Source organism: Alligator mississippiensis, chromosome 7, assembly GCF_030867095.1.
Source record: "Alligator mississippiensis isolate rAllMis1 chromosome 7, rAllMis1, whole genome shotgun sequence".
In the NCBI taxonomy this organism is placed as follows: domain Eukaryota; kingdom Metazoa; phylum Chordata; order Crocodylia; family Alligatoridae; genus Alligator; species Alligator mississippiensis.
In genome coordinates, this window is record NC_081830.1 from 73,796,515 (window position 1) to 73,821,961 (window position 25,447).

The 25,447-nt window shown below is 43.0% G+C and overlaps 1 protein-coding gene across 10 annotated transcripts in view; it reads left to right on the top strand.

Moving 5' to 3' along the window:
- Nucleotides 1–25,447, top strand: part of LOC102566757 (multiple epidermal growth factor-like domains protein 6) — a 314,615-nt gene that overhangs the window by 231,175 nt on the left and 57,993 nt on the right. For 9 of the 10 annotated variants that reach the window (XR_009463516.1, XR_009463515.1, XM_059731124.1 and 6 more), the window contains 12 exons: nt 1,852–1,974; nt 2,625–2,747; nt 3,804–3,974; nt 6,534–6,665; nt 10,643–10,771; nt 11,234–11,362; nt 12,048–12,182; nt 13,580–13,711; nt 16,001–16,126; nt 17,650–17,781; nt 20,791–20,919; nt 25,227–25,358. Coding sequence is in view for 8 of the 10 variants with exons in the window: in XM_059731124.1 (XP_059587107.1) it covers nt 1,852–1,974; nt 2,625–2,747; nt 3,804–3,974; nt 6,534–6,665; nt 10,643–10,771; nt 11,234–11,362; nt 12,048–12,182; nt 13,580–13,711; nt 16,001–16,126; nt 17,650–17,781; nt 20,791–20,919; nt 25,227–25,358 (1,593 nt within the window). In the remaining 2 variants the exon portion in view is untranslated. The remainder of the gene's footprint in view (nt 1–1,851; nt 1,975–2,624; nt 2,748–3,803; nt 3,975–6,533; nt 6,666–10,642; nt 10,772–11,233; nt 11,363–12,047; nt 12,183–13,579; nt 13,712–16,000; nt 16,127–17,649; nt 17,782–20,790; nt 20,920–25,226; nt 25,359–25,447) is intronic. The other variant, XM_059731118.1, reaches the window with a different exon arrangement.

Here is a 25,447-nt window from a genome sequence, read left to right on the forward strand (position 1 = left end):
ACATTATCATCGCTCTGACGCCTACCCTGCCTGTGCATCCCACTTTCTGATGCTGCTCCCTGCCCACCTGTGGCCTTATCCCATCAGCCCAACTGAGCATGCCCTGGCCATGGGGGTCCCAAGCCAGTCTTCATGGAGACCCTGCCTGCCTGGTCTATCCAGAGCCCCAGGCAGTGGGTGTGGGGCGGACAGGCCCAGGGCCAGATAGGATCAATTGTTGTTCCCCTCCCCAACTGCACCAAGTCAGGTTGGGCTGGGTCAGCCCGCCCTCCCCTATCTGCACCAGGCCAGGTCAGCCCCACTCCCTCTGTCCCCTACAATCCAGGCCTGCAACAGCTCGCTAAAACTTCCTAAGTGGCCCTCAAACCCAGAAAATTGCTCGCCCTAGCTTAAGAAGGACTAGGCAATTATAATATTGTAATGCACAATAGACATGTGAAGATTTGTACTATCAAAAATTTGGTTGTAGAAAGTAGTAAACATTGGCTACTAGATAGGATGAGAAGGAAGAGAAAGGTAGAGGTCTGTGACAGGCGAATTGTTAACACCAGAAGGGTCATTTTGGACTGGTTTCTGAAATGACCTTGGGTGCCTGTGGGATTACTCAGGGCCTGGCTGGAGTCTTATTTAGACCCCTGCTAATGAAGAATTCAGAGCAAAGAAAGTTATTGTGGCCAAGGTGAAAGAGGTGACAGCACAGATGAAGTTTTCAACGGAAGAGAGCAGAGGAAGTGAAAAGTTGTTCTGACAGCAAAAATCTCCTTTTCGTTGGTTGTACTCTGCACATTCCAAGGCATTCGATGAGCTTTTAATAGAACCAGGAGACAAGATATCATCTGAAATATTGCACGGCAGCTTTGCTGGTGACACTTCTGGAAAAGGAACACTCCTTGTTCAAAGAACCTGCATTAATCAATTGCATGCTAACCTCTAACCTCAATTGATTAATTACATTTTCTTTCTCCTCTCTTGTCTGCGTTTCCTAATAATGTTGGTCGCCTTTCCAAGGTTAATTGAGACACTGACCTTTTGCTTCTGTGGTTGCTCATCTAGTTAATGTTCAAAAGCATTTTGCGAACTCAGCATTGACAAGCTACCCCTTGAAAAACCACTTAATAGCTCAACAAACTAAAAGGGCTGAGATCAGCCAAGAGCCTGCAGTTAAAAGAAAACAGTTTGATTCTTGTTCCCAGTCGCCAAGACGGCAGTTTTTGACTGTACATATTTCCAGATGTAAACAGGATGCAACAAAATGGTGGCAGTTGATTTATTAAAAAATATTGCATATAAATCGCATATGAATAAGTATCTTCTTTCCTGAGTGTGCTTCACTGAATTGGAGGTTACTGTTTTCTGCTCTGTTTTCTGTCATAATAGACCTGATGGTTGAAAAAATTCATATGAAAATGATCAGCTACAGATTAATGCTGAATAGATGCTTGTTATATCCTGGAGTGTTGACATTCTTGTGATTAATTATTTTGTCGTGGCAATGCCTCCGAGTCCCAGGCACAGACCAGAATGCTTTCGCTCTAGCCCTGAAGAAACATAGAGCAAGTGTTCTGCTATTGAATGCTGACAATGTCTTTCCTAATTATATAGCAGTGATCTGGTGAACAGCCCATTCTCAACATTCAAACAAATATTTTTGACTTGGAGGTGATAAACAGAACATAAGAAAACTGGCCACTAGAGTGCAATATCTTGGGAATCTGTTTTAGAAAACTGCATGGGCTAAAGTAGCCAACAGGGTGAGAATAACAGTCTTTCAGTGTCATGAATCAAGTGAACAGGTTGCTTGTTTTTGAATTGCCCTTGTAAACCTAATTGAAGTGCTCCTTTCTCCTTCAGAGCTGGATGAGTGTGAGACTGGAGAGGCCTGCTGTTCTCAGTTCTGTATCAACTATTTAGGTGGCTACGAATGCACATGCAAGGCAGGGTTCCAGCTTAACATTGATGGCTGTGGATGTGATGGTAAATGGCTTAACACTGTTGGTTGTGGCTGATTCGGATCACAAGAGGGGGTGGAAGAGAAAAGATTTCAAAGCTCATTCCAGCATTTCATAGCAATTTCCCTGGCAGCAAATACTGCTGTGTCAATAGGATTTTAGCAGTATGATCCCCAAAACACAGGGACTGAGTAACAGGCAGGTCTACTTTGTGCAGGAATGCAGGAAATGAGTCGACTGAAGGGCCCTTTCCCCTTACATACACGCTATATATAGCTGTCATAAAAGGTAACTGCCAAAGTACTTTACATGTAGGTAAACAACAAAATATTTGGAGGTCCGGCTAAATATGGACAGGTCAAGATGCATATATAGACTTGTTGGATCTATGCAGTCATGTTGGGGGGGGTGGGGGGTGTTATAATTTTATTTGGGCCTGAAATATGGCATAATAGCCTCTTTTCTTTTGCCTTGAAATATTTTGATACTTCGGTTGCTAGTGGGAACCAAAGGAGTACCAGGTATATTCAAATGGAGATAAATAAACAAATTTAAGCAAAGTTTTCAGAATACACAGATAAATTTTGTTTAAAGTTTGCACAAATTCCAAGTGGTGTCTTGTGTCAGCCAAACTGGTTTAACCTTTGCCTAATGATCCTCTATTTTTTTACGCAGATGAAGATGAGTGTGTTGTTGACAATGGTGACTGTGACCAAGTCTGTGTTAATTCTCTGGGGTCATATGAATGTGCGTGTGAGGAAGGTTACGTACTTGGCATCAACGGGCAGACCTGCATCAGTAAGTCAGAGTAACGCTGGAAGACAATTCAGTATTTCCTGTTGACTTAGAACATGAGTTCTGAGACAAGAGTTTTCAGAAGGGACAAAAAAATTTGAGAGTCCAATTTGAGATGTTTAAGGATGTCTAAGCTATGTGCAGCGATTTGGTCCCCCACAAGCGTGCAAGATCGTGGCTTGGTGAGAAGGGTAATGGAAGGTATATGGGCAAATCCTCCCACCAGCTGCCTTGAAAATTTCAGATTGTTTTATAAAAAAAATTCTGTTATTTTGACACACACTTAAATTGCCCTTATTTTAGTTATATTAGGAAGTGAGAGATCTTGTGGGAGAAAAAAACCTAGTTAAGCAAGTTACGTTCTGTTAAACTAATACAAATCTCTCTACTAAAGTCAGTGTCTAACACTGGAACTAGAGCCCAGCTTGGCCATGTGTCTGTTTATCTAGTTTAACCACGTGCTAAACTACAGGAAGAGTGTGAAGTTTCATCCAACTGCAAAAAGTAGGTCAACTGATTCCACAGTCTCTTAATGCTAGATTTTCAAATTTTTGTGTTTATTTTAGAACCAGGTCCAAGTTGAAGTCCATAAATTGAACAAATGTATAATCCCTACCATGGGCTGAAATAAAAATTCTAGACCCAAATACCTCTTCAGGGTTCAGGATCCACAACTAAACTTCAACATTTTCAGTTCTGGCCCAATGTAGAAATACTGAGCTCTGGACTTGTTTCCAGCCTCAAATCTAGAGTTTAATGCTAAGATGTGGGGTGAGGCCCATTTGTTCTTTCTCTTTTTCCTGCTCATGTGTACTCCACTAACAGAGTTAATAAAGAGGAGCATGTGTGCCTCGGTGTACTGAGTATTGTACATTTAGGAACAGGTATAATTGTATACGTTATGTACTGTACCTTTAGAAATGGGTATAACTGTGTGTACATTATGTACTGTACATTTAGAAACAGATTTTACCCCGTTAGATTTTTCAGTTATACCTAATAGGAAAATCTGAAGACTGAAGCAGTAAGTTGAAATTCTAACGATGGCTCTATTCTTAGCATTAGATAATGATGAACTGAATAAGGAGGAAGAAGAAGAATTAGAGATCTCTAGGATTCCAGATCTCCAATTCAGAAGACCACCTCAACTACTTAAATATGCTGTTACACTAGACCCTTTCTACGAGGATGAGGATGTGCGAGGAGAACTCACTCTCATGCAAAAAGTTGGTAAGAAACTAAAGATGATTCTAGTTTCTAGAAGTGAGACCAGGTGACAGTGGTGAGTGGGAAAGTCTCTGGGTTGGGAAAGATGTCAGAGAAAAAATAAGACTGACTCAGGAAGGATAAAGTTGATAGAAGAAGAGAGAAAAAGCAGAGGGCCACATTTTTTATTCCCTTCAAAGAATGTGCACCAGCCAGCCAGAGATATCTGCATCCTTCTGCAGGCTGAGGGCAGCTGCAGGAAGAATAATCCAAGGGCAGCACACTTATCAACAGCCCTTATCATTGCTGCTTCAGAAAGGAAACATTCTCCATAATGTTGGTACTGCTGGAAAACCAGTCTCATAGACAACCTATAGAAAGAAATGTAGGGACTACCTATTTTGTGCAGAGTATGTAGAGGAAATGATGATACTGAAACTGGTCAGAAACTATAATATATAATCATAAAAAACCCAGGCTAGAGCATGGATCTATGCTAGGGCATAAAAATCCATGCTAAGGGCATCCAATTGTTTTTTCAACCTAGAATTAACTCAAGACTCAATAGCCCTGTTGTATTGGACCAACATGGAGAGTTGGTCACTTTACTATGGATTCAAAAGTCACCTTGTTTTTTTCCTTAGTAGGCAAATTACTTGTTCACGAGTGGACTGGTTTTTTGGGGTTTTTTTTCCTTTCCAATTTGTATTGTATCACATTTATATTCAGAGTCTAACTAGTTCTGATTGCACACCCGAGTCCATGTTCCACAGGTACAATTCAGGGTCTGATCCTGGCATTTACTTTTTATGTATAAAGGGGAAAGTGTAAACCTCAGAAATTCTATATGCTGTACAGCAGGAATGGAACAGAAGGTAGTCGTGCTAGAAAAACAGTTAACAGCAGGCGCTATTCCACAGCTAGACACTGCTAGGCTGACAACCAGTTGGGAATCTGACAAACAGTATTGCCACCTGGAGAATGAGAAGCATAGAAGGCAAAGCCTAACATTGAATCACCAGCACGGACTTTGTTTTTCATAGTTAACATAATTTGGGGGGAGGCTCATAACTTTGTAATTGAGCTTCTGTATTTTTCCCAAAGGCTGATCCAGAGCATAACCATTACAATGTTGATGCCCAGGGAGCTAGTGGCAATGGAGGGTGAAAGTACCTTTTTCAAAGTTTAGCCACTCCTTTTAACTCTCAAATGGAAAATAATTCCTTCCTGGCTTCAAGTGCTTTTCTGTGCTGTGCTGTAGATTTTAACTAAACTGCCTGTTAAAACAATAATATATTGCAAGCAGTTAGTCTTTTCGACAGGTCCTTTGCCTTTTATTATGTTGTTAAAGTAAAATTGGTTACCCTTTCCAGAGGTATTTTACATTCCAGTGTTTAGGGCTGAATTTTCAAAGTTGTTCTTAGCTGCTTTCTGAATGCATTTGAATGCTGGCCACTTATACAAGTTCCAAAATGGGAGCTGTTGGGTGCTAAGTGCTTTAGAAAATCTGATCTCACATAGAGAATTACCGATGAAAAACAAGCAACCCACTGACTTAATGTTAGCTGAAGGAGCCTGTCAGCTTCCTTTTAAGGCCTCATCAAAATCCTTATCCACAAAAACCATCAGTCCTGTCCCACAAACCACCTGAGGCAAAAAGCTGATCAAAAGGATGGGCTTGTAATGTCATGCAGATATTTCAAAAAGAAGTAACATTTGGCTCATTAGCCATCAACAAACTTCATGCAGCAGGAGGGCTTGTATTTGCGAGCGGATATAGGAAAATGGTAGATGTGTGCGAGACAGAGACTTAGATACTGATTTGTTTCTCCATGTGAAAATCCTCTTCATATGCAGAAAAGATCATAAACTTGCATTAAGATAGACTTTCATAGAATAGTTTTAAAATTTGCTTTTTAAATATATTATGATTATGGTGTTCCCCTGATGTGACCTGAAAACTGAAGTAATGGTATCCTCTCTTTAAAAAACCTCTTTTGAAAAAACGTAGTTCAGTTCTATAAGGCGCAGTATCTTTTAGCCCTCTCTGGCAAAGATTTACAGTATCTTGCTGGATGAGTACCGCCAGAGACAGGGAACCTAGCCTCGCACTTCCTCTCACTTAGGATGCAACTCTTTGCAATCAACCTCACAGCATATTCTGAAAAGCAGACATGTGCTCTGTCTGGGCAGTGCTAGAACGGAGGCCCAAAACTGAGGACACAGCCAACATGCTTATTGTATTTAAATGGGAGGGTTCTCCCTAATTGTGAGGGAACCCATATTGATGTTTGGAAAGATCCAGGTATATTTATAATACCAATAATACTCTTAATGCTTTGTTTAAATTGATGAGGTTCATTAAATCATAGAGAAGTAGGGCTGGAAGGGGCTGAGTCCAACCCCCTGGCTGAGGCAGGATCATCCCTATTCAAACCACTCAACCCACAATCTAAATGCTATAAAAAAGTTCTACAAAGTTCTTTCTTTGCACTGTATATCTGGAATGGTACCAGATAGGTAGAAGTTTATTAGTGTTATGTCCCTGTGCTCACAAAAATTTTTGTGCTTTTTCTATTTCAGTTTGTCTGGATAGCACATTTGGCAATGATTGTAGTTTGAGCTGTGAAGACTGTATGAATGGAGGCACATGTAACAGTGAAAACAGTGGATGCATCTGTTTGCCTGGTTGGACTGGCATGATCTGTAATGAAAGTGAGTACAGGATGCTTAGATGGGATCCAAGAGTTATGTTCTTTACCCTAGAGCTCTGCTCTGGCAATTGTATAAGAAACAGAAACAGTTTGTTCTCATTTTGTTCTGAAAAGGAACAGAATTCTCATTGAAAGATTTTGCATTTATACCATTTGATCATAGTTGAGACGGACGCAGTGGCATCTTGATTTTGACATGAAGTCCTCATGTCCTGTGTGGCACATTAAATCTAAATGGTAAGGGATGCTGAATTATGCAATTGGTAAGCCCCTGGTATTGCCGCACGGATCAAATACTGTACCACCAACACATTATCCCACGCTACTTCTTTATTTTGTTGTAAAGTCCTGTTCACTTCATGTGCTGTCCCCAGAATGTGAGCAGGCTGCAGCAAACCTAGCGCACTGTAATCCATTACTTGATTAGCTGCATTTTGGAAGTTTCTTCTGGCATACGCTGCTGCTGTCTGGGTTGACTCAAAGGTAAACTTAGTTGTTTCCAAGTTTCCAAGTTCAGGCATGCCGTCATTTTTTTTTATTGTTATTATTACATTGGTGAACTAAGGCCTTTATTTCTGAACTTCTGTTTTTTTAATTTATAAACATTATTGAGAGTTGTTCTTTTTTAGTATTAGAGCTTTTACTGCTTAAAATACTTTTACAGCTTAAAATACTTTAAGTGCTTCTGACCTGTACATCAGTGCCTTTTATAAAGGAAATTATAATACAGGAACTTTGCTTTTTGTTATTCCTACTTCCTTGTAAAAAGAATTTTCTGCTGCATGAGGATGTGGGGAAAAAACAAACAGCGTGGAAGAATGGTCATGTCTTGATGTACAGTACTTAGCCTGTTATTTATATAAAGGCAGTCAGGATTTGTGCCTTCATCATCACAGCTTTAACAAAACAGTTGTTAGTGATTCAGTATGCGTGTCTATTAATTGTATTACCATTGTGCCTAGTAGCTTTAGTTAGAGACTAGGGCCCTGGGGTTACTATCCAACAGCTGGTTGAGTCCTTTCCCCAAAGAGCTAACAAGCTATAACAGGCAATGTGGTGATACAGGTTTCCCTCACTTTAATGCTGTACATGTGTTCCTGAAAATGGCGCATAACTCGAATTTCCATAAAGGGAACCCACTTTACAGTGTAACAAATACGGATACTTTCCAAGACCTTGACTGTACTGACCCCCAGACCCATTTCTACCACTTTTACAAGACAATTTTTGTACTCATCAATAGCAGACAGTACACACAAGCACAGGGCACTATCATAATGGGGATGGCAACTACAGAAACACGTGTTGCAGACAAGGAGCGAGGAGGACAGATCCACACAGGAGACTATATTTTGGTGCTTGTCACTCCCACAATGCACTGCACAAAGCAGCTGACTGTGGGCTTCCACCACACCAATAACATAAGAGTGAATTTACCTCGCACATAACAAATTTTTGGTATAAAAAGGGTCATCACATAAGAGCGAATTCACACACACAGAACCTGCATAAAGTGAGGGAAACCTGCATGGATAGATGGGCCAAGGAACTGCTATGCAGTAGCCTCAATAGGTCACCACCCTAACATTTCCAAGATTTTTTTGCAGACACGAGGGCAAAAGAAAGAAGGAAGGGATTCCAACAAGTTGCCAAAAATAAATGAAAATGTAGCAGGTTCCTAGTACAGATGAACTATGGGTTTAGTTAGAAAATATTGGGGCATTGGTAATAGAATAATAGCCAAGAAGGTTAAAATGATAATTTTCAGTTTTGCTGTGTGTTACAGATAGTGCTCATAGGATATTTTAATGTGTTTTGGTAACCCAATTGGAATTTCTCAACCTGTGTTTGCAGTATAGTCTCTTTGTTCAGGCACAGATTTAAGGCAGGGCTCATATTCTCTGTAATAGCATTATATCATGTGCATTAATAATTGAGACATTTTTCTATACTTATCAACAATGTTATTCCATTTGATCCAAAAGAATTCTCTTATAGTTTTAAAAAGAATACAGAATTATGTCTCATCTCATTGATGTCAGTGTTGACTGAGATGAGTACAGAATGTTTTCTATATTAATCAAGATTTGATCCTTATAAATATTTTTTCTTTCTTTCCTTCTTTCTTTCCTTTCTTCCTTCTTTAAAGAAAAAGCATAGATGACACTTTGAAAAGAAACCAAACTATTGAAGAAATCAGGAGCTTAATTTTCCTAATGAATGAAAGAAAATTGAAGGATAATTGATGATGAATTTCAAGTTTCTTAGTGTGTAATGGGGGTGTAGGTCGTAGCTGTGTTGGTCTAAGGACATAGGCAGACAAGGTTCTTTGGGTGAATCTGATCTCTTTTATTAGCCCAACTAAATAGTTGGAGAACATTTTTTAAGCAAGCTTTTGGGTTCAAAAACCCTTTGTCAGGCTAAGAAAGTTTCTGCAGTTGGTGTGTGCTCTTCCTGGAAGGAATGAAAAGTAAAGAAGCCAGGGGCTGGGCTGGTGTGCATACAAGACCGGCAGTCAGTGAAAATGTAGATTGAGGAGTCAATGGGTGAGAGACAGGCTTGGGGGGGGAGAGAAAGAAGGGGGATGAAAGTGAGAGATACCTGGGGAGTCAGATGTCAAGCAAGTTATAATGTGTCATAAATCCAATGTCTATATTTAGTCCATGATCTCTAGTATCCAGGAGGTTGATGAAGTGGAGTTCATATGCTCGTCTCTGGGAAGTGTTTTTTAAGTTTCCTTTGAGGATCAGGACTGAGAGATTGGAGAGAGAGTGGTTTTCTTGTGAGAAATGTGCCCCCACCGGTAATTAGGTATTTCTGTCTTTGATAGATTTCCGGTGTGCGTTCATTCTGGTGCGCAGTTATTGTTTGGTCCCTCCTACGTAATTACCATCAGGGCATTTGGTGCATTGGATGAGATATATTACATTTCTGGAGGTGCAGCTGTAAGATCCTGGGATGCTGAGGGCTCTGTTGTGGGGTGTAGTAATTGTGGCGGTGGTGGAGATGTGTTGGCAGGTTTTGCATTTCTTGTCATGGCATGGTCTGGATTCATTTGGTGTGCTCTGGGCCTGAGGAAGTTTGCTTCTGGTAATGAGGTTGGCGAGGTTCGGTGCTTGTTTGAAGACTAGGATGGGTGGCTCTGGGAAGATCTGTTTAGGAATAGGGTCTCTTTCTAGTATGGGTTTGAAGCTGACTTCCCAGGTACTTCTCCACTATTCATCCCCCTTCTCTCCGCCCCACCCAGCCTGTCTCTCACCCACTGACTCCTCAATCTACATTTTTCACTGACTGCCTGTCTTGTATGCACACCAGCCCAGCCGCTGGCTTCTTTACTTTTCATTCCATCCAGGAAGAGCACACAACAACTGCAGAAACTTCCTTAGCCTGACAAAGGGTTTTTGAACCTGAAAGCTTGCTTAAAAATTGTTTTCCAACTATTTAGTTGGTCTAATAAAAGATCTCCGATTCACCCAAAGAACCTTGTCTGCTTAGCACGTAATGATAACATGTCAATTAAGTTAGTTACTGAAAATGAGTCCAAAGATTGTATTTAACCAGTTTTAGCTGAAAATAATGGAGGTCTTTTCTATTACACAGATATGTTTTTCACAGGAGCCATCAGAGCTTTACGCCATGGAGTCACATGTTGTTATGTCTCAACCTTCGGACAGTATAACATATCTATGAAGCTTCAGAGCTTCTGCAAGGTGTAGACTATAGCTAAGGCATATTTCCCTTCAGATAATTGAGTCTGGTTACTTCAGCTGTCATTTTTAATTACCTTGTGGTAAATACCAGAAGAACAGCTATCATCCTGTAAGGAAACAACAGTAACATGGCATAATTTAAGAGATGCTTGCTCAGAGTTGTCCTTTAATTGTTTGTATTATTCTGATGACTAAAGCATTGTTTCGTTTCATTTCTAACTTATGAAGAGATTACTTAGTCCATTCATCTTTTCTGCTTTCTTTGCAGCTTGCTCTCCAGGGACTTATGGGAAAAACTGTAACAGCATTTGTAAGTGCCAGAATGGAGGCTCGTGTGACCCTGTAACCGGACAGTGTCACTGCCCACTGGGAATTAGTGGAAAGATTTGTGAGGATGGTATGATTGCTAGTGTTTTGCTCTGTACAATTTCTGTCTGGGAACCTAGTGACTGCCCATTTCTTCTTGTCTTCACTAGTTTGCACATAGTAGAGCTAAGTCTACAGCTGAGGTAGTGGGCATAGACACATACTCTTGAATTTTGTCCTGCCTTGCCCTCCTTGTCTTGAAAAAACAGGAGAGGCAACAGGTGTGCGAAAGCACTTAGCATTATCCCCTCTGTAAGGATGGCAAGCTGAGGCAGGGACAGATTTATCTCAGCGTCAGCTATGAAGACCGTGGCAAAGCCAGAATTGAACTGAGATCTCCTGTGTAATAGTACAGTGCCTTAATAAGAAAAGCATCAAATTTCCTCCAGATGCTTGCTATGGAAAGCATGCTAGAACAAGGCTGGCTTGGTATTTCACAGAAAGAGACCTGATGCTGCCTTGTTGATCATTTTGTTCATGTGTACCTCTCTAGGCTGTCCAAAAGGATTCTTCGGGAAGAACTGTAACAAGAAATGTAACTGTGCCAATAATGGCTATTGCCACAGACTGTATGGAGCCTGTTTGTGTGACCCAGGATTATATGGGCGTTTCTGCCATCTAAGTAAGTCACAGTAATTGTTCTGAGCTGTTTGTTTTAAACAGAAAGAACACGATAGATGTGAAAAGATTCTATAAGGATACAGACTATGGCTGTAACTGAGCAGGGTTTTTGGCAGTATGTTGTTCAATCAACTCTGGGGGGACAGCTCGCATCCTTAAGTTTGGTGGTGAAGTGACAAAAGTATACACACAAAAAAGGCAAAGGAAGATGACCAGATACCTAATACCTAAAAGATAAAGGGGAATAAAGAATTTAAAAAGAGAGAGAAAAAACAAAACAGCTTTTTTTTTTCATGTATAGTTTGTTGAAAAATTAGAAAAGTGATAACACAGTTTTTTTCAGGAAAGCATTCATTTGGGGAGAAATGAGGTCATTTTGCCCCAAAAATATTTGTTTAAAAATGGCAACCAGCATTCACTTTAAAGCTTACTACCTCTTGCACTCACCTCAGATTGCCCAAAATAAGATGGATCAGCTCAGTCAGGAATTGTCATTATAGTTTACATACACTCACACGCACACTCACGCTCATGCATGCATGTCTCTGAATGGATAGTTTTGCTGACAAGTAAAATGCACATTTCTCTTTACAGAAGTTGTCTTATCCACACACAGCTCTGCAGATGTTTGAAAAATAACTCATGTATAATTGCAGTATTAATAATTCCTTTTTATCTGGCTACAGCCTGTCCCAAGTGGGTCTTTGGAGCTGGCTGTTCAGAAGAATGTCAGTGTGTGAAGGAGAACACTCTGGAATGCAATGCCAGAAATGGTACTTGCACCTGCAAACCAGGTTATCAAGGGAGCAGGTGCCAAAAAGGTATAACCTAATATCTGATCCTCTGCCTTTAAAGCCATACCTATTCATTAATTCTCATTACTCCTTTCATGAGCCACCTGGCACTATACCAGATATGAATATATTTTGGCAATTAGTTCTCTAGTTTTCCTGTTGCAATCTCCAGTGGTCATTTGACTTCACTAAGGTTGTAGGGCTGTAAATGAGAAAGTTTGGCCCAGCAGACTTATGCTGAACTATTGGCATTAGGGATGAAATTGTAATACACCTGAAGCTTTGACATTGACTTCAGTGAAGTCAGGATTTCACCTTAGGACACAGTAATTTACAGCCAGTGCTTGCATTTTTTTTTTTTTTTTGATAGCTGGATTATTTATGAATGAATTCTACATCATGCTCTTTGGAGCATGGTTTACAGCTCTTTAAATTCTGCCTCTTTGTAAGTTTTGTAGATAGTGCAGAGGAAATTGTATTCTGTATTCATGCTTGACAGTCTTAGGGGGAAGTGGAGTAATGCAATAAAGCTGCTTGCCTCATATTCTTCTCTGAACTCTAATGCCATAGAGCCCCTTACAGGATTTTCCGAGGAGGAAAAAGGGGATGGAGGTTTAGCACGAGGGATGATATTTCGTATCTCCTAGTTCTGTTGGTGGTGTTCCAAAGCAGTTTGGAACTAGCCCTTTTCCTACCTCTGATCTCTCCATAAGGCACAAAGCAGCAGTGGCTGTAAAGGCAAGAGTTTTCAGGTATCAGGAGTAAAAGCATCAGGACACTCAACTGACTCTATTACAAAGGCATGTTTAACAGCTTCTTCTTGTGAATGCAAGCACTTCTTGTACCCTTTGCACATGTGTGAAAACTATATCTTGATTATTTTCACTGTCTATTGTAATGAAGACCCCAGTCATGCATTGGAGACCTATTATGTAAGTACTTTATACATATAACGCTTTTAGATGGAAAGTGTACAAAGACAGCTAACAACAGCTTACAGCTGTTGCAATCCTATTGAAATGTAGCCTGTTGAACTAGTTTAAGTTAGAGGACAATTAGGACCAAATTCAATCCCAAATTACACACAAAAATCCCACTGTTATTTGTACTGGATTCATAAAAGTATTTCAAAGCAGAATTTTGCTTTGAGAGAGTTGTTTCTTGCTCGTTACTCTTGTTATAATACCTTATACTGCCCCAAATCAGGTACCCTGAAATCTGTACTTATTTATTTGCTCATCCAGAATGTAACTATGTTATTTGGCTGATATTTGAACAGTAATCCAGTAGCTAAACTATTAGCAGTCAGTAACATAGCTAAAAATTTGTTTCAGATATTGTTGCCAAATTATCTTGTGACGTTTGTTTCAGTTTTCTCAGCTACTCCTTTTTTTGCACATATTCTGTGTGCGCTGTCTTTTCAGAGTGCATGCCTGGCTTTTATGGAGCTGGCTGTAAACTGAAGTGCAACTGCTCTGATGTTTTATGTGACCACAAGACAGGAGAATGCAAGCATCCATGCCCACCTGGTTTCCATGGAGAAAAGTGCCATTTATGTAGGTATCTGGATACACATTTCAATAAGAAGTATATCAGTAGAGGGCCAAGGATTTTTGTGGTGATCTTTTATTAGACCAACTGCATGGCTGGGATAAATGTAGACAGAAGTGGATCCAAGGGAGCATGGTGGTGCAATTGCACCTTTTTGGCTGTGTGCTACATGTACGTGAGCTCTTTGAGCTCACTGGCTTGCAAGTGGCAGCTCCTGCTGGAGCTTCATTTATGCCATGAGGTCTGAACTCACCATCTGGTCCATGAGTGGTCTGTCTGGAGTGGCTGCATTCAGGCATCTCCAGAACCCAGGTGTGGGCACCACTGCTGTTTAACTGTTTCCCCCTCCCCTGCTGAATTCAATGGCAGGAGAAAAGAGAGGGTGAGCTCCAATGCTCAGCCCCTGGGCTCCTTGAGAGCTGCATGAAAATAGGGACTAGCATCCCCATGGACACTTGTCCCCTCTCCTCTTTCCCTTGTCACTGAATTTAGCAGGTTTGTGGAGCTGAAGAACGAGGAAGGGTAAGCAGCAGCAGTACTCACCCCCTGGGCTCTGGAGCTATTTGAAAGCAGAGACACTGAGAAGACTGCCCTGATTGCCAATGAGCTCACTGAGTTCATGGTCTATGCAGAGCTCCAGCATCTGCTCAGAGAATTCAGTGACATCCAGGATTGTGACACGGTGGCCATAGCCCCTTTCTCTGTGTGGTTCGTGCACAGTGAGCAACCTTGGATTTGTCCAAGGAATTGAATCGAAACAAAGGGCTTCAAAGCAAAACAAGACTAGTTGAAATGTTTTGAAAGTTTTGAAACATTTTGAGTTTCAAAGCCAGCTGCAAGGTGGTGGGAGACGGGGAGAACCAGGGCTGTGCTCCCAGCAGCAGCCAAGAGCACAGCTCTGGCTCTCCCTGTCTCCCGCTGCCAAGCTGCAGGAAGCCTCCCACTGCCAGGCTGCAGCCCAGGCTCAGTTCCCCTCCCAAGCGCTGCTGTGGGGCTGGGGAAAGGAACTGAGCCTGATCGCTCAGTTCCCCTCCCCAGCCCTATGATTGGGCTGGGGATGGGAGGTGAGCCCAGCTGGGTTGAGTTCCCGTCCCCCATGCTAGATCCAGCTGGGGACAGGAAGTCAGCTCAGCTGAGCTGACTTCCCAACCCCAGCACAATGGTTGGGCTGGGGAAACGAACTCAGCTCACCTGGTCTGAGCAATGATCGCACTGGGGGTGGGAACTCAGCCCAGCTGGGCTGAGTTCCTTTCCCCAGCACGATGGTCAGGCTCCGGAAATGAACTCGGCCCAGGTGACTTCCCAACTCACTTCCCAGCTGGGCTGACTTCCCATCCCCAGCCTAATCTAGCACTGGGAAGGGGAACTGAGCAATTGGGTTCAGTTCCCTTCCTCAGTCCCAGGTGGCAGCACCAGCTTCCCTCTCTCATCTGGCAGGCAGATCAGGGGCCCGCAGCCCCAATCTGCCTTCCAGATGAGAGAGGCTGTTTCAAGCTTCCCCATTATAGTTAATGCGTGAAACATCGAAACAGCATTGAAACATCGAAACAGCATTGAAACAGCCTCACTGTTTCAGTGAAGCAAAATGGAACAGCTGTTTCGAATTGAGATAAAAGTCGAAACAAAGCGCTTTTCTGTGGAAACCTCAAAACTCAAGTTAAAACAGAACAGTGCCATTTTGCACAGCCCTACTAGGCAGCACAGTTAACTGTTAGACATAAGGAGAACCCTTTTCTGTTCCTGAGTTGGATGAGTTAGATCTGTGGCAAATATAGATATAGCAGAGAGGACAGAGCTTAGAGGGGTGATTTTTTTTTTGTCCATTTGCATGAAATACAGTAGGTGACAAATGCATTTGATCACCTAAAGCCTACATGACTCCCATTGTAATGGGAAGTGAGTTGGAAAGATAAATAATATTGACAGTTCATTTAAATCCCTGGAAAAAAGGCTATTTTTCTTTCCATTAATATTGTCTACTTCCAAAGATGGACAAGTGAAAGCAAGTGCAGCATTACTCTGCTTGTCATCTCAACTCGGGATAAAAGATCGAGGATACTTAATAATTCTATTTATTGGTTCAAGTAACTAGCTGTTTCCTTTTAAAGCTTCAGGCTCAGTTTTCTAAAATTCTATTGCACAGTTAATTAAAGATCACAAATCACTGAGACGTGACACTCGCATAGATCACTTTCTCCCAGCCCTGCTTATTTTAAAGTTACTAGTGTTGATGCCATCTAGTATCTCAAAAGAATGCTTTCTTCCAATAACCCTAGTCCACCTCTTTTGAACAGCTTGCAACCCAGGGAAGTTTGGTGTGAACTGCAGGCAAAGCTGTAGCTGTGGAGGAGCGTCATGCGATCCAGAGACTGGGCGATGCCTTTGTCCAGCTGGAAAAACTGGATCTGCCTGTGGTCAAGGTATGCTTGATGTTTTGCCAGAGCAAGTCTTACTCTGGCTGTGCAGAAAGTTACGTTATTCTGTGGCCCATAAACTGGATGCAAGGAAACAGTCTCTATTTAGAGAGGAAGTACAGCAGTCTTAGCACTTCATCCAGGCCTCCTTTGTGGACAACGGACTATAATTTACTCACCCTGCTCATTAGCTCCATTATGCCTCTGCTAGGACTGCCAACGGGCTTGCCAGTAGCAATGGTGATTATATCATGAACAAGGTTGGTATGAGATAGGGACATTTCGGTAGCTGTAGTAGGCTTAAGATTTAAGGTGAATTCAAGCCTGTCAGCAGATCTGAGCTGCTGGGTGCAGAGTGCCTTATACGCAGTCAGGGGGAAATGTCAAGTGAAAGTAGTGAGGAAAACAGGGGAAAATGTGGTCTGCTAGTGAGGGAGCCAAAACAAAGGGAAGAAGGAGCAATAATTATATCAACAGTAGAAACAAGGTGGAAGGATGGGGAAGGGTCTTTGAGTTGCTGCCCCCAGAAACCTTGTTGTTGCAGTTTCTACTGTTGCTCTGGTGATCAGGAACATCAACATCAACAATGAGAAGCCAGTTGTGGCTACTGACTCTGCCTCACCAATATTTTCAAAGCACAGTTTGTTTGGTAATATTATTTATTTAACCAACTATACAGGTAGATTAGTGTATGGTATTCCCTGGACCATCCTGGCTACAAGAACACTCCCACTCTATTACAGTGTCAATAATATTTATAAACCATTTTTACATGGAAAGCTCCATGGGAAAATATAGTGAATTGCTGCTATACTCTTTGCAAAAATCGTTCATTTATCATTTTCTGATGACCTACTTCACATTGACAATATATGAAATTTTAGGCTAGGTGTGATCCTGTCTGAATTCCTCAAACTTGACAAACATTCCCTGAAGGAGAAGGTACATCTTTAGAAGATTGCCCAAGGGGAAGAGAAAATAAGCCTAAACCAGACTCCCAAATCTCCCTGATGCCAACATTGGTATCTAGCTCCTTTCCTTCTGTTCTGTTCCCATTTCTACTGGAAGTGAAGTATATAGTTCCTAAATACGTGACTGCTTCTCTGCCTGTATTTATCCTGAACCTCCTGCCCCAAAACTCTCTTCTATTTCAGATCCTGTTTCTTCTTGTATGTATTAAGTAAATTACTTTTCAGATACATCCAAGCCTTTCTCAGTTTTGCTGTACTGAAAAACACCTTGAACGCACAGGTCCTTTGTGCTGGGAATTGGACAACAGCCTTTATCTTCTATGTTCAAGTGTTTTCCTAAAATGCTGCAGTACAATATTAGGATGATTTTTTTGGAGGGGTGGAGTGGGGGGAGGGGGGTTCTTATGAAAGTGCTACAGATCTAGAGAGATAACCCTAGGGTTCTCTTAGCAGCTCAACAGCTCAGCTTTGTTTTACTTAACTCCCTTAAGTAACAGTATAGGTTTATAATTATCTTGAGAAATAAAATGTTTGTTTTGTGCTTTTCTTTTTGTATAGATTGCCCAGAAGGTTTGTGGGGAGTAGGTTGTCAGTTCTTCTGTGAGTCCTGTGAGAATGGAGGTCAGTGCAACAGGGAGACTGGAATCTGTGACTGTCCACTGGGATACACTGGCAAATCCTGCTCTGCGCGTAAGCCATCAAACTGTCTTGGTCAATAAAAAGAAAAAGCTGATAAAGAAAAAAAATGATTTTTACTTTCTTGTTATTTTATGAGCCATTTGCTATATGAGGATATGTTAATAAATATTTTGAGGCATTTGAAACTTTTTAATTCTTTTGCCGTTTAAGAAATGACTCCAATGGATTTATAGTGTTTGTCTAAGAGATTACCAAGAATGGAAACAGCTACTCAAAAATGATGATAAAACTGCTTCAATGAGTGTATAACAGTTGCTAGTGACTGGCAAAATGTTTAGTACATTTTTTAGTCTGTGTCATTGATTCAAATGCAGGTTTAAACTGGCAACAGTGTACAAGTATAGTTAAAACTGAGATGATGAATTCTTATCCCATTCCATGGATTAGTTTTTATAAAACCTATAACCCTTAATGGGTTTCCTGCTTTGTTTTCCTCTCTTCTACCCACCTGGTCTCTCTCAGCCAGAGCTGACCCAAGCAGGGTATGGGGCCTGGGGCAAATCAGCCCATGCAGGGCCCCACCTCCACTCTGATCTCACAGCCCTGGACCCAAAGAAGCTGCCACCACCATTGGCAGTGGCGGCGTCAGCGGCCAGGGGGGCGGGTAGCTAGCAGCTGGATGTGGGGCCACCACTCCGTCCAGCTCTGCACTGCTACTGCTCCACCCGACTCCGTGGGGCCCCACAAAGTGCAGGACCTGGGGTGGTCGCCCCAGCTCTCTGCCCCCAGGGATGGCCCTGCTCCTTCCCCTTCCCTATTCAAATTACTGCTTTCTGTATAAGAGCTCTGCTCTCTGCAGTCTCTTCTTAGCATCTGATGAAGTAAGCTGTTGCTTACAAAAGTTTATGTATCTGATTTAGTTAGTCTGTAAGCTGCAACTCTACCCTTCCCTCTTGGGGATCTATCAGAGGCAAGAACTGGCACCAAACAAGGCTAGGGACAGAAGTTACACATAAGCCATTTTAAGTGATCAGAAACTGGTTTAAACCTATAACAGAACATAAGTTCAGTGCACATAAACCAGTTTCAAAATAGCCAAAACTAGTTTAAGATAAACCTGGTTAAATGTAGTATCAGATTTAACTGATTTGGGTCAAACTGGTTTATGCAACTTCTGTCCCAGGCTCCTTCCTGGTTTAAGTTAAACCAGAGTCCTCTAGCATCCCAGCATGCTCTGCAGCCCTGGGCTGTGCTCTCTGCTCAAGAGAGCAGGGCTGGCCCCACCCCTCTACTCTCTAGCCCAAGCAGGGGTGGGGACTGGCCAGACACATCCCGGCATGGCACTGTTAAGGCAAAGTTGACATGGAGGGGGTTAATTCTTCCCTCCTTCCCTTCCCCCCCCCCCCCCCCCAGTGAGGTATGCCTGTCTGCGGGTGAGAGGCCAAGACAGAGGCAGCAGCTGGGACTGGCAGACAGTATTCCCTGGGGCAGAAGCAACAGAGGGAGAAATTAACCCTCCCACTGCTCCCTTCACCTTGATGGGGCCATGCCCCCACCTTTGCTGCTGGAGCAGCGAGGAGAGAGGGAGGGGCAGCAGCCTCCATCAGGGTGCCCAGGATGGGGTTTATTGCCCCCCTCTTTCCTGTCCCACCAGCAGGGACCACAGCCCTCCAACATGGCCCCATTAAGACTAAGGGGGCAGGGAAGAGGTTAATTTTACCTCCCCCCACTGGGGGCCTGAAACTGCGATGGGGCACCCCACCCCACCACTGCAGGGCAGGGAGGGAGCTCTGTGAGGTGCTGCCCAGCCCTGGAGGAGGACTTTTCCCCCTATTCCTGCCCCTCCTCACCACAGGGGCTGGCAGGGGGGCTCTGTGCAGTGCTGGAAGGGGACTTTTCCCCCTCCTCCTTCCCCTTCTCCTCCCTGCCACCATGGGGAGGTGGGGAACTGTGTGTGGCCCCGGAGGGGGACATTCCATCTCCTCCTCCCCCACCCATCACGGGACAGGCAGAGGGGCTCTTCCCTCTCCTTCCCTCCTCACCCCCCTCTCGTTGCTGCCAGGTGCGGAGGGGGGGCTCTGTGCGGTGCGGTGCTGTCCAGCCCTGGAGGGGGACTCTTCCCTCTCCTCCTTCCCTCTGCCCCACTGCCACGGGGCAGAGAAGGGGGTTCTGTGCAGTGCTGGAGGGGGACACTTTCCCTGCAGGGTGGGGAGGGGGGCCCTCCCCAGCGTCCACAGCTCAGTGTCTGCAGCTCAGGCTAGGCCAGGCCGAGCAGCCCCTCCCCGCTCTGTGGCAGCTGTGGGGAGGAGGGAAGGAGGAGGAAGAGTCCCCATCCAGCACCACACAGAGCTCCCTTCCACAGCCCAAAGCAGTATGGGAGAGGGGGAATAGTCTCCTTCCAGCACTGCACAGAGCCCCCCTCCCTGCCCCATGGTGATGGCAGGGAGGAGGAGGAGGAGGAGGAGGAGTCCCCCTCTGAAGTTGGGCAGCTGAGCTGTGTGGCCAGATTGCTCCCGGCTGTCAGGGAACCTCTGCAGCAGGCAAGGCTCTCCTCCTCCTCCCCCACCATGGGGGTCCCACCATGCCCCTGTCTGGCCACGCTCCCTCCCCCCCCCACCAAACCCTGCAGGCCAATGTGGGGATTTAAACCCCTCCTCGGTTTTACTCAGGCCTGCTGGCGCCTGGCTATGTCCCCCTCTCCCCTCCCTCAGCTCGGTGAGAAGGGAAGCATGTACACTTAGTGGTCAACTTCTAACTCAGGTTTCAGTCAAATGAGTCTAGAGTTCTGCGTGTCTTGGAATTGCGCTAAGCGCTATTCTTTTTGTGCAATGTAAATCAGGCACAACTCCAAAGCTGGTTGACAACAACTTACAGGATTTGTTTTTTCCCCCCTTACCGTGTGTAATGCAGATAGTTCAATCACTTTGATTTCTGTTTCCCTTGTTTAATTAATACGTTTCAAGAGGTGGAAGGACAAGTTACGCTATGACTCCCTTATCTGAAATGAAATGCTTGAGTTAATGCATAAGTAAAAAACACTGTCTGTCTCTCTGTTTTCAGCCTGCCCCTATGGTTACTATGGGCAAAATTGCTTGTTGCAGTGTAGCTGTAATATCAATGCTCAATGTCACCATGTTACTGGAGAGTGTACGTGTCCCCCTGGCTGGACTGGCTATGACTGCAAACGTTGTAAGTCAAACATTTTTTCACTGATCTTATGTGCTGTCTCTCAGAAACTTAACTGAAAATCAGAGGAGTCGGTTCAGTTTATTCTTCGGCTATTAAACTATTTAATATCCTTTTGCTAATCTTATTGCTTCTGAAATCATGTCTTTATGGGATTATACAGCCCAGGGGGTATTAATCCTTAATTATTTATGTTCATATTATTGAAAAGGATGACTATGAAGCACAAAATGTTGATATAAGCAGTTATTTCAACACTATGCCTCCATTTGCCCAAGACTGTCTGTGCCATCAGCATTTTGACTGACAGCCAGTATTCTTTGTCATTTTCAACAGTTTAGTTTTAAGATTAATTCTCAATCTTTCACTTTGTTTGGGGAAGATTTATCTCAAGAATTGAGTGACACATGTGGTCTTGCGGTATAATGTCACTCCTTAACTTGTGAATCTGAGTGAAATTCTTTTCCCAGTTCCACTCGAGTATCTTGCCATTCACTTCATTGTTGTTCTCCACATTGATACTAGAGAAGGAAATAGATGTTGTCCTTTTTATAGCATTTATACAGTCCTGTCTAACAATCTGCTGTTTCCCTTGTTAACTCTCCTCCTTCTAAATCTTTGTTATCCCTCATCCAAAAACCCAACAAGCAAACAAACCCTTCTTTTTGTGAATACAGTGTTGTAAACATAAACTAATGCAAGTTAGTACCTGGGAACAGGCTTCTGGACCCCAGGTATCCAACCTAAGGATTTGGGGGAATCTAAAGCTTCCACTAACAGATATATTCTTAATACAAAATATATTGGTGAGATTTGGAGTGTATCTTAGGAGTCCATTTACCTAACGGTCCACAATCCCCAGGCTGAATGGTGTGATCACAGCTAGAAAAAGCTGGTTGTAATTGAGGAAGAGAAATGGGAAAATAGTTCACAAGCTGCCCTCCAAAATGCTAAGCCCAGCTCTGCCATCAAGGTAGTTAATTTAAGGTATCGAAGATAGGAGCCAAAGGATGTTACCAAATGTCTGGCTGAAGATTAATATATTACTAAGTGGGGTGTTGTTATTCACTTTTATCAACATCGTGGTAAGTTCATGGAGTAGATTGGTAGACAGTGAGCCCATCTACATGAGATGTCTACTGAGGAGCTGCTTCATTAGTAGGGCTGTGCAAAGCGTCAGCCCCATATTTGATTCAGCGGAGATTTGGCCCAAGTCAGTGGCCAAATCCTCAAATCTGAATTGAATCAGAGGACCCTTTAATCTCTCTGAATTGAACTGGAACCCTCCAAATCAATTCAGAGAGATTCAGATAGATTCAGCGATATGGACATAGACACAGCTTTAAATGTTTTTTCTACATACCTCAAGATAGCAGGGGCTGTGAGTGCTGTGGTGCTGGGGCAGATGCAGTGTCCCACAGAAGCACAGGGGATCCCCACTGTGCTCGGCAGCAGACCCAGAAGTGGACCAGAAGCACTTCTGGATCTACTGGGGAGCGTGCTGGGGGGGGCATGCCCCCCAGCTCGGCGACTGGTGCCTCTTGGGTCTGGGGGCACACCTGGGGTCCCCCTGTGGCTGATCACCAAGCCGGGAGAGGGGGGGCAGCATGCTCCCCAGCAGACCTGGAAATGGACCAGAAATACTTCCGGTCCACTTCTGGGTTCACTGCCGAGCACGCTGGAGAGCCCGCCGCACTGCTGTGGGACGCTCCATCCACCCCAGCACTGCAGCAATCACGAGCCCCTGCTACCTCAAAGTATGTAGAAAAAACTTTTAAAGCTGTGCCTGTGTTGAATTGCTTATTCACCAAATCAGCATTGAATCATCAGATTCGGTTTCAGTCAGATTGAATCAGGGACAGTGATCCGAATCAATGAATCGAATCACTGTCCCTGAGTCAGGCTGAATCCGAATTGAATAGGGCCCGTTTTGCACACCACTATTAATTAGCTCGGCAGTAAACATCTCAGCATCTACACGTGCAGCCCTGTTAGACCACAGTAAACTAATAAACTCAACAGCAGGATAAGTACAAGTATTTACTGAGGGGTTTTTTTATGCACAGCATAGAATGTAGATGCTGACCTAGCTGGCAGGGGCACGAGAGTGCTTCAATGTAAGGGCTGCCTGCCAAAAAGCACCCTCGTGCCCCAGTCAGCTCCTCTGCAGCATGTTGAGCTGGGCAGGAGCAGCTCTGGGCTGGCAAGCTGACCTCTGGGTCCCCCTGCCAGCTGGGGCTGCTCTGACCCAGTTTAGCATGCTCCAGTCCTGGTACATATTCAAACTGGTAACCTGGGAGCAATAAACTCCAGAATAATATGCACTGGAGTGTATTGCTGCCTGTTAATAGCACATATAGATGTGTCATGTCTGAATGACTGTATAAGGATTATGTGAATTTTGGAGTTAGAGCAGACTGGTAATAGACTATAGCAAATCTCCTACTTCCACTTGCAAAAGACATGCCTTTTGACCACAAAAAGGAAAATTTGTGGAAAATTTTTCTTTTCAATTTGTAAATGTTAGTCATTTTTCTTCTGGCTTGGGGAAAAATCCAGAACCTTTCTAAAAGCAAAAGGTGATATTCTGCCCCCCCACTTCCCCCCTGTTCTGGTAAATATTGACAATATGGCTTCCATAGACAGTGAAATTTGGAGGAATTTTGAAATTTCCCCAGGAATTTAGGGAAAAAATCACTGTTTAATTGTTGAAAGTCTGAAAGAGAATATAAATATTTGTACCCAAATTGGATTGTACCTTCTTTCTGAGTCATTATGATAAAATAAGTTTCATGACAAATTTCAAAAGAAAAAATATTTTTCTTTCAGTGTAAAATACTCTAGGGATTTTTTTGATTTTTTTTTTTTTTTTTGGCAGAAAATGCTTTAGATAAATATTTCCAAAAATTCTTGTTTCCTTTCAGGAGACGGCAACTATACTTTTTTTCAAAAAAACAAAACAAAACCCTTTTTGTTCTGTTGAGGAAAACACAAATGGAAAATAAGAACATGTGGCTTTTCTCCAGTAATATTTTTGCAAAAATAAAAAATTTCTACTAAAATGAAAAATGTCATGGTGCACAGAAATAAATAATCTGTATGTAATATAATAACACTGCCTAAAATTTACAAACACAAGTATGCAAGATTAGGAACGTAAATAAGACCAGAGTCGCCCAAATAAGACTAGATTTTGACTTTGTATGGAATCCATAGATTCACATATTTCTAGGGCCAGAAAGAGGACTTATTCATTTGCTCAGACCTCCTGCATAGCAGAAGCCATAACATTTCATTTGTTTTTACCTTCTATTCAACTCAATAACTTGGGGCCTTGTTACACCTTATACTGTGAGCTGCACAAATGTTGATTGGTGGTAGCACTAGCTTGACATTTGGAGCAGTCACACTTCTCTGACTGTCCCGCACCTGCACAGCTGGGACGTGCCACTAGAGGCCTGGGGAGCATGGGCAGGACTAGGAGCTGTAGCTGTGAGTTGCCACTAGGGGGCTGGTGAGCCAGGACAGGCTTCTATTCCTTTTTCTAAGGGCAGTGTGGGAGATCCTGGGATACTGGAGGACTTCAACTTGGGCAGCACATCTGTGGGGAGTGGCCACATCTTAATGGAACATGAGCTGGCTAGTACAGATCAGAGATAATACTGCCCTGGAGCGGCATAAATTTTAGCTGCATAACAAATGCTTAAAACCACTTAAGTTGTTAAACTGTGGACAAACCAGGAGTTAAGAGCTCCTGGAGCTATCCAAAATTATCTTTTAACAAGGCCCGTATATTCAACTATAGGATATCTTTCTGAAAGACATTCGGCCTTATCTGAGGCCTTCAGGTAATGAAGAATTTCCGAGTTAATCACTCTCGCTTTTAAAAAGTTGTGCTTTATTTGTAATTTAAAATAGTCTTGTTTTACCTTCCAGCCATTGATTCTTGTTACACCTCTTTCTACTTACTACATTAGAGCCCTTTAATACTTGGTATTTACTCTCCAGGAAGGTAAATATTTGTGAGTACTCAGCACTTTTGATTATTAAACTACATCCATGTAGGTGCCTATATCTGTTTGTGATCCATTTTCTCAGCTGGTGTAAATCAGCATAATTCCATTTATTTCAGTGGAGTTGTTCCAGTTTATCTCACCTGAGGATCTGGCCTAACAGGTCTAAATTGAAGCATCCAAGTTGGTAAACATTGGCCAGTGTATGTATTTTCATATTCCTCTGTCTGAATGCAAACTCTCCTATTATCTCATGTGTGAAGTTCACTCTTATGTATATGTTATGTTGCTTTGCAGCTTGTGACACTGGCCACTGGGGACAGCACTGTGAAAATGCATGTGTCTGCAGTAACAGTGATGGTAGCTGTGACCCAGTCACTGGGGTTTGTTTCTGTGAATCAGGATACACCGGGAAACACTGTGAACAAAGTAAGCTGCAACCAAGTCAAAGGGGGGAATTTGCAGGCTCGGAGAGCGGAAATTGTTTTTCCTTTTGATTATTTTCAGAAAGGTATCCA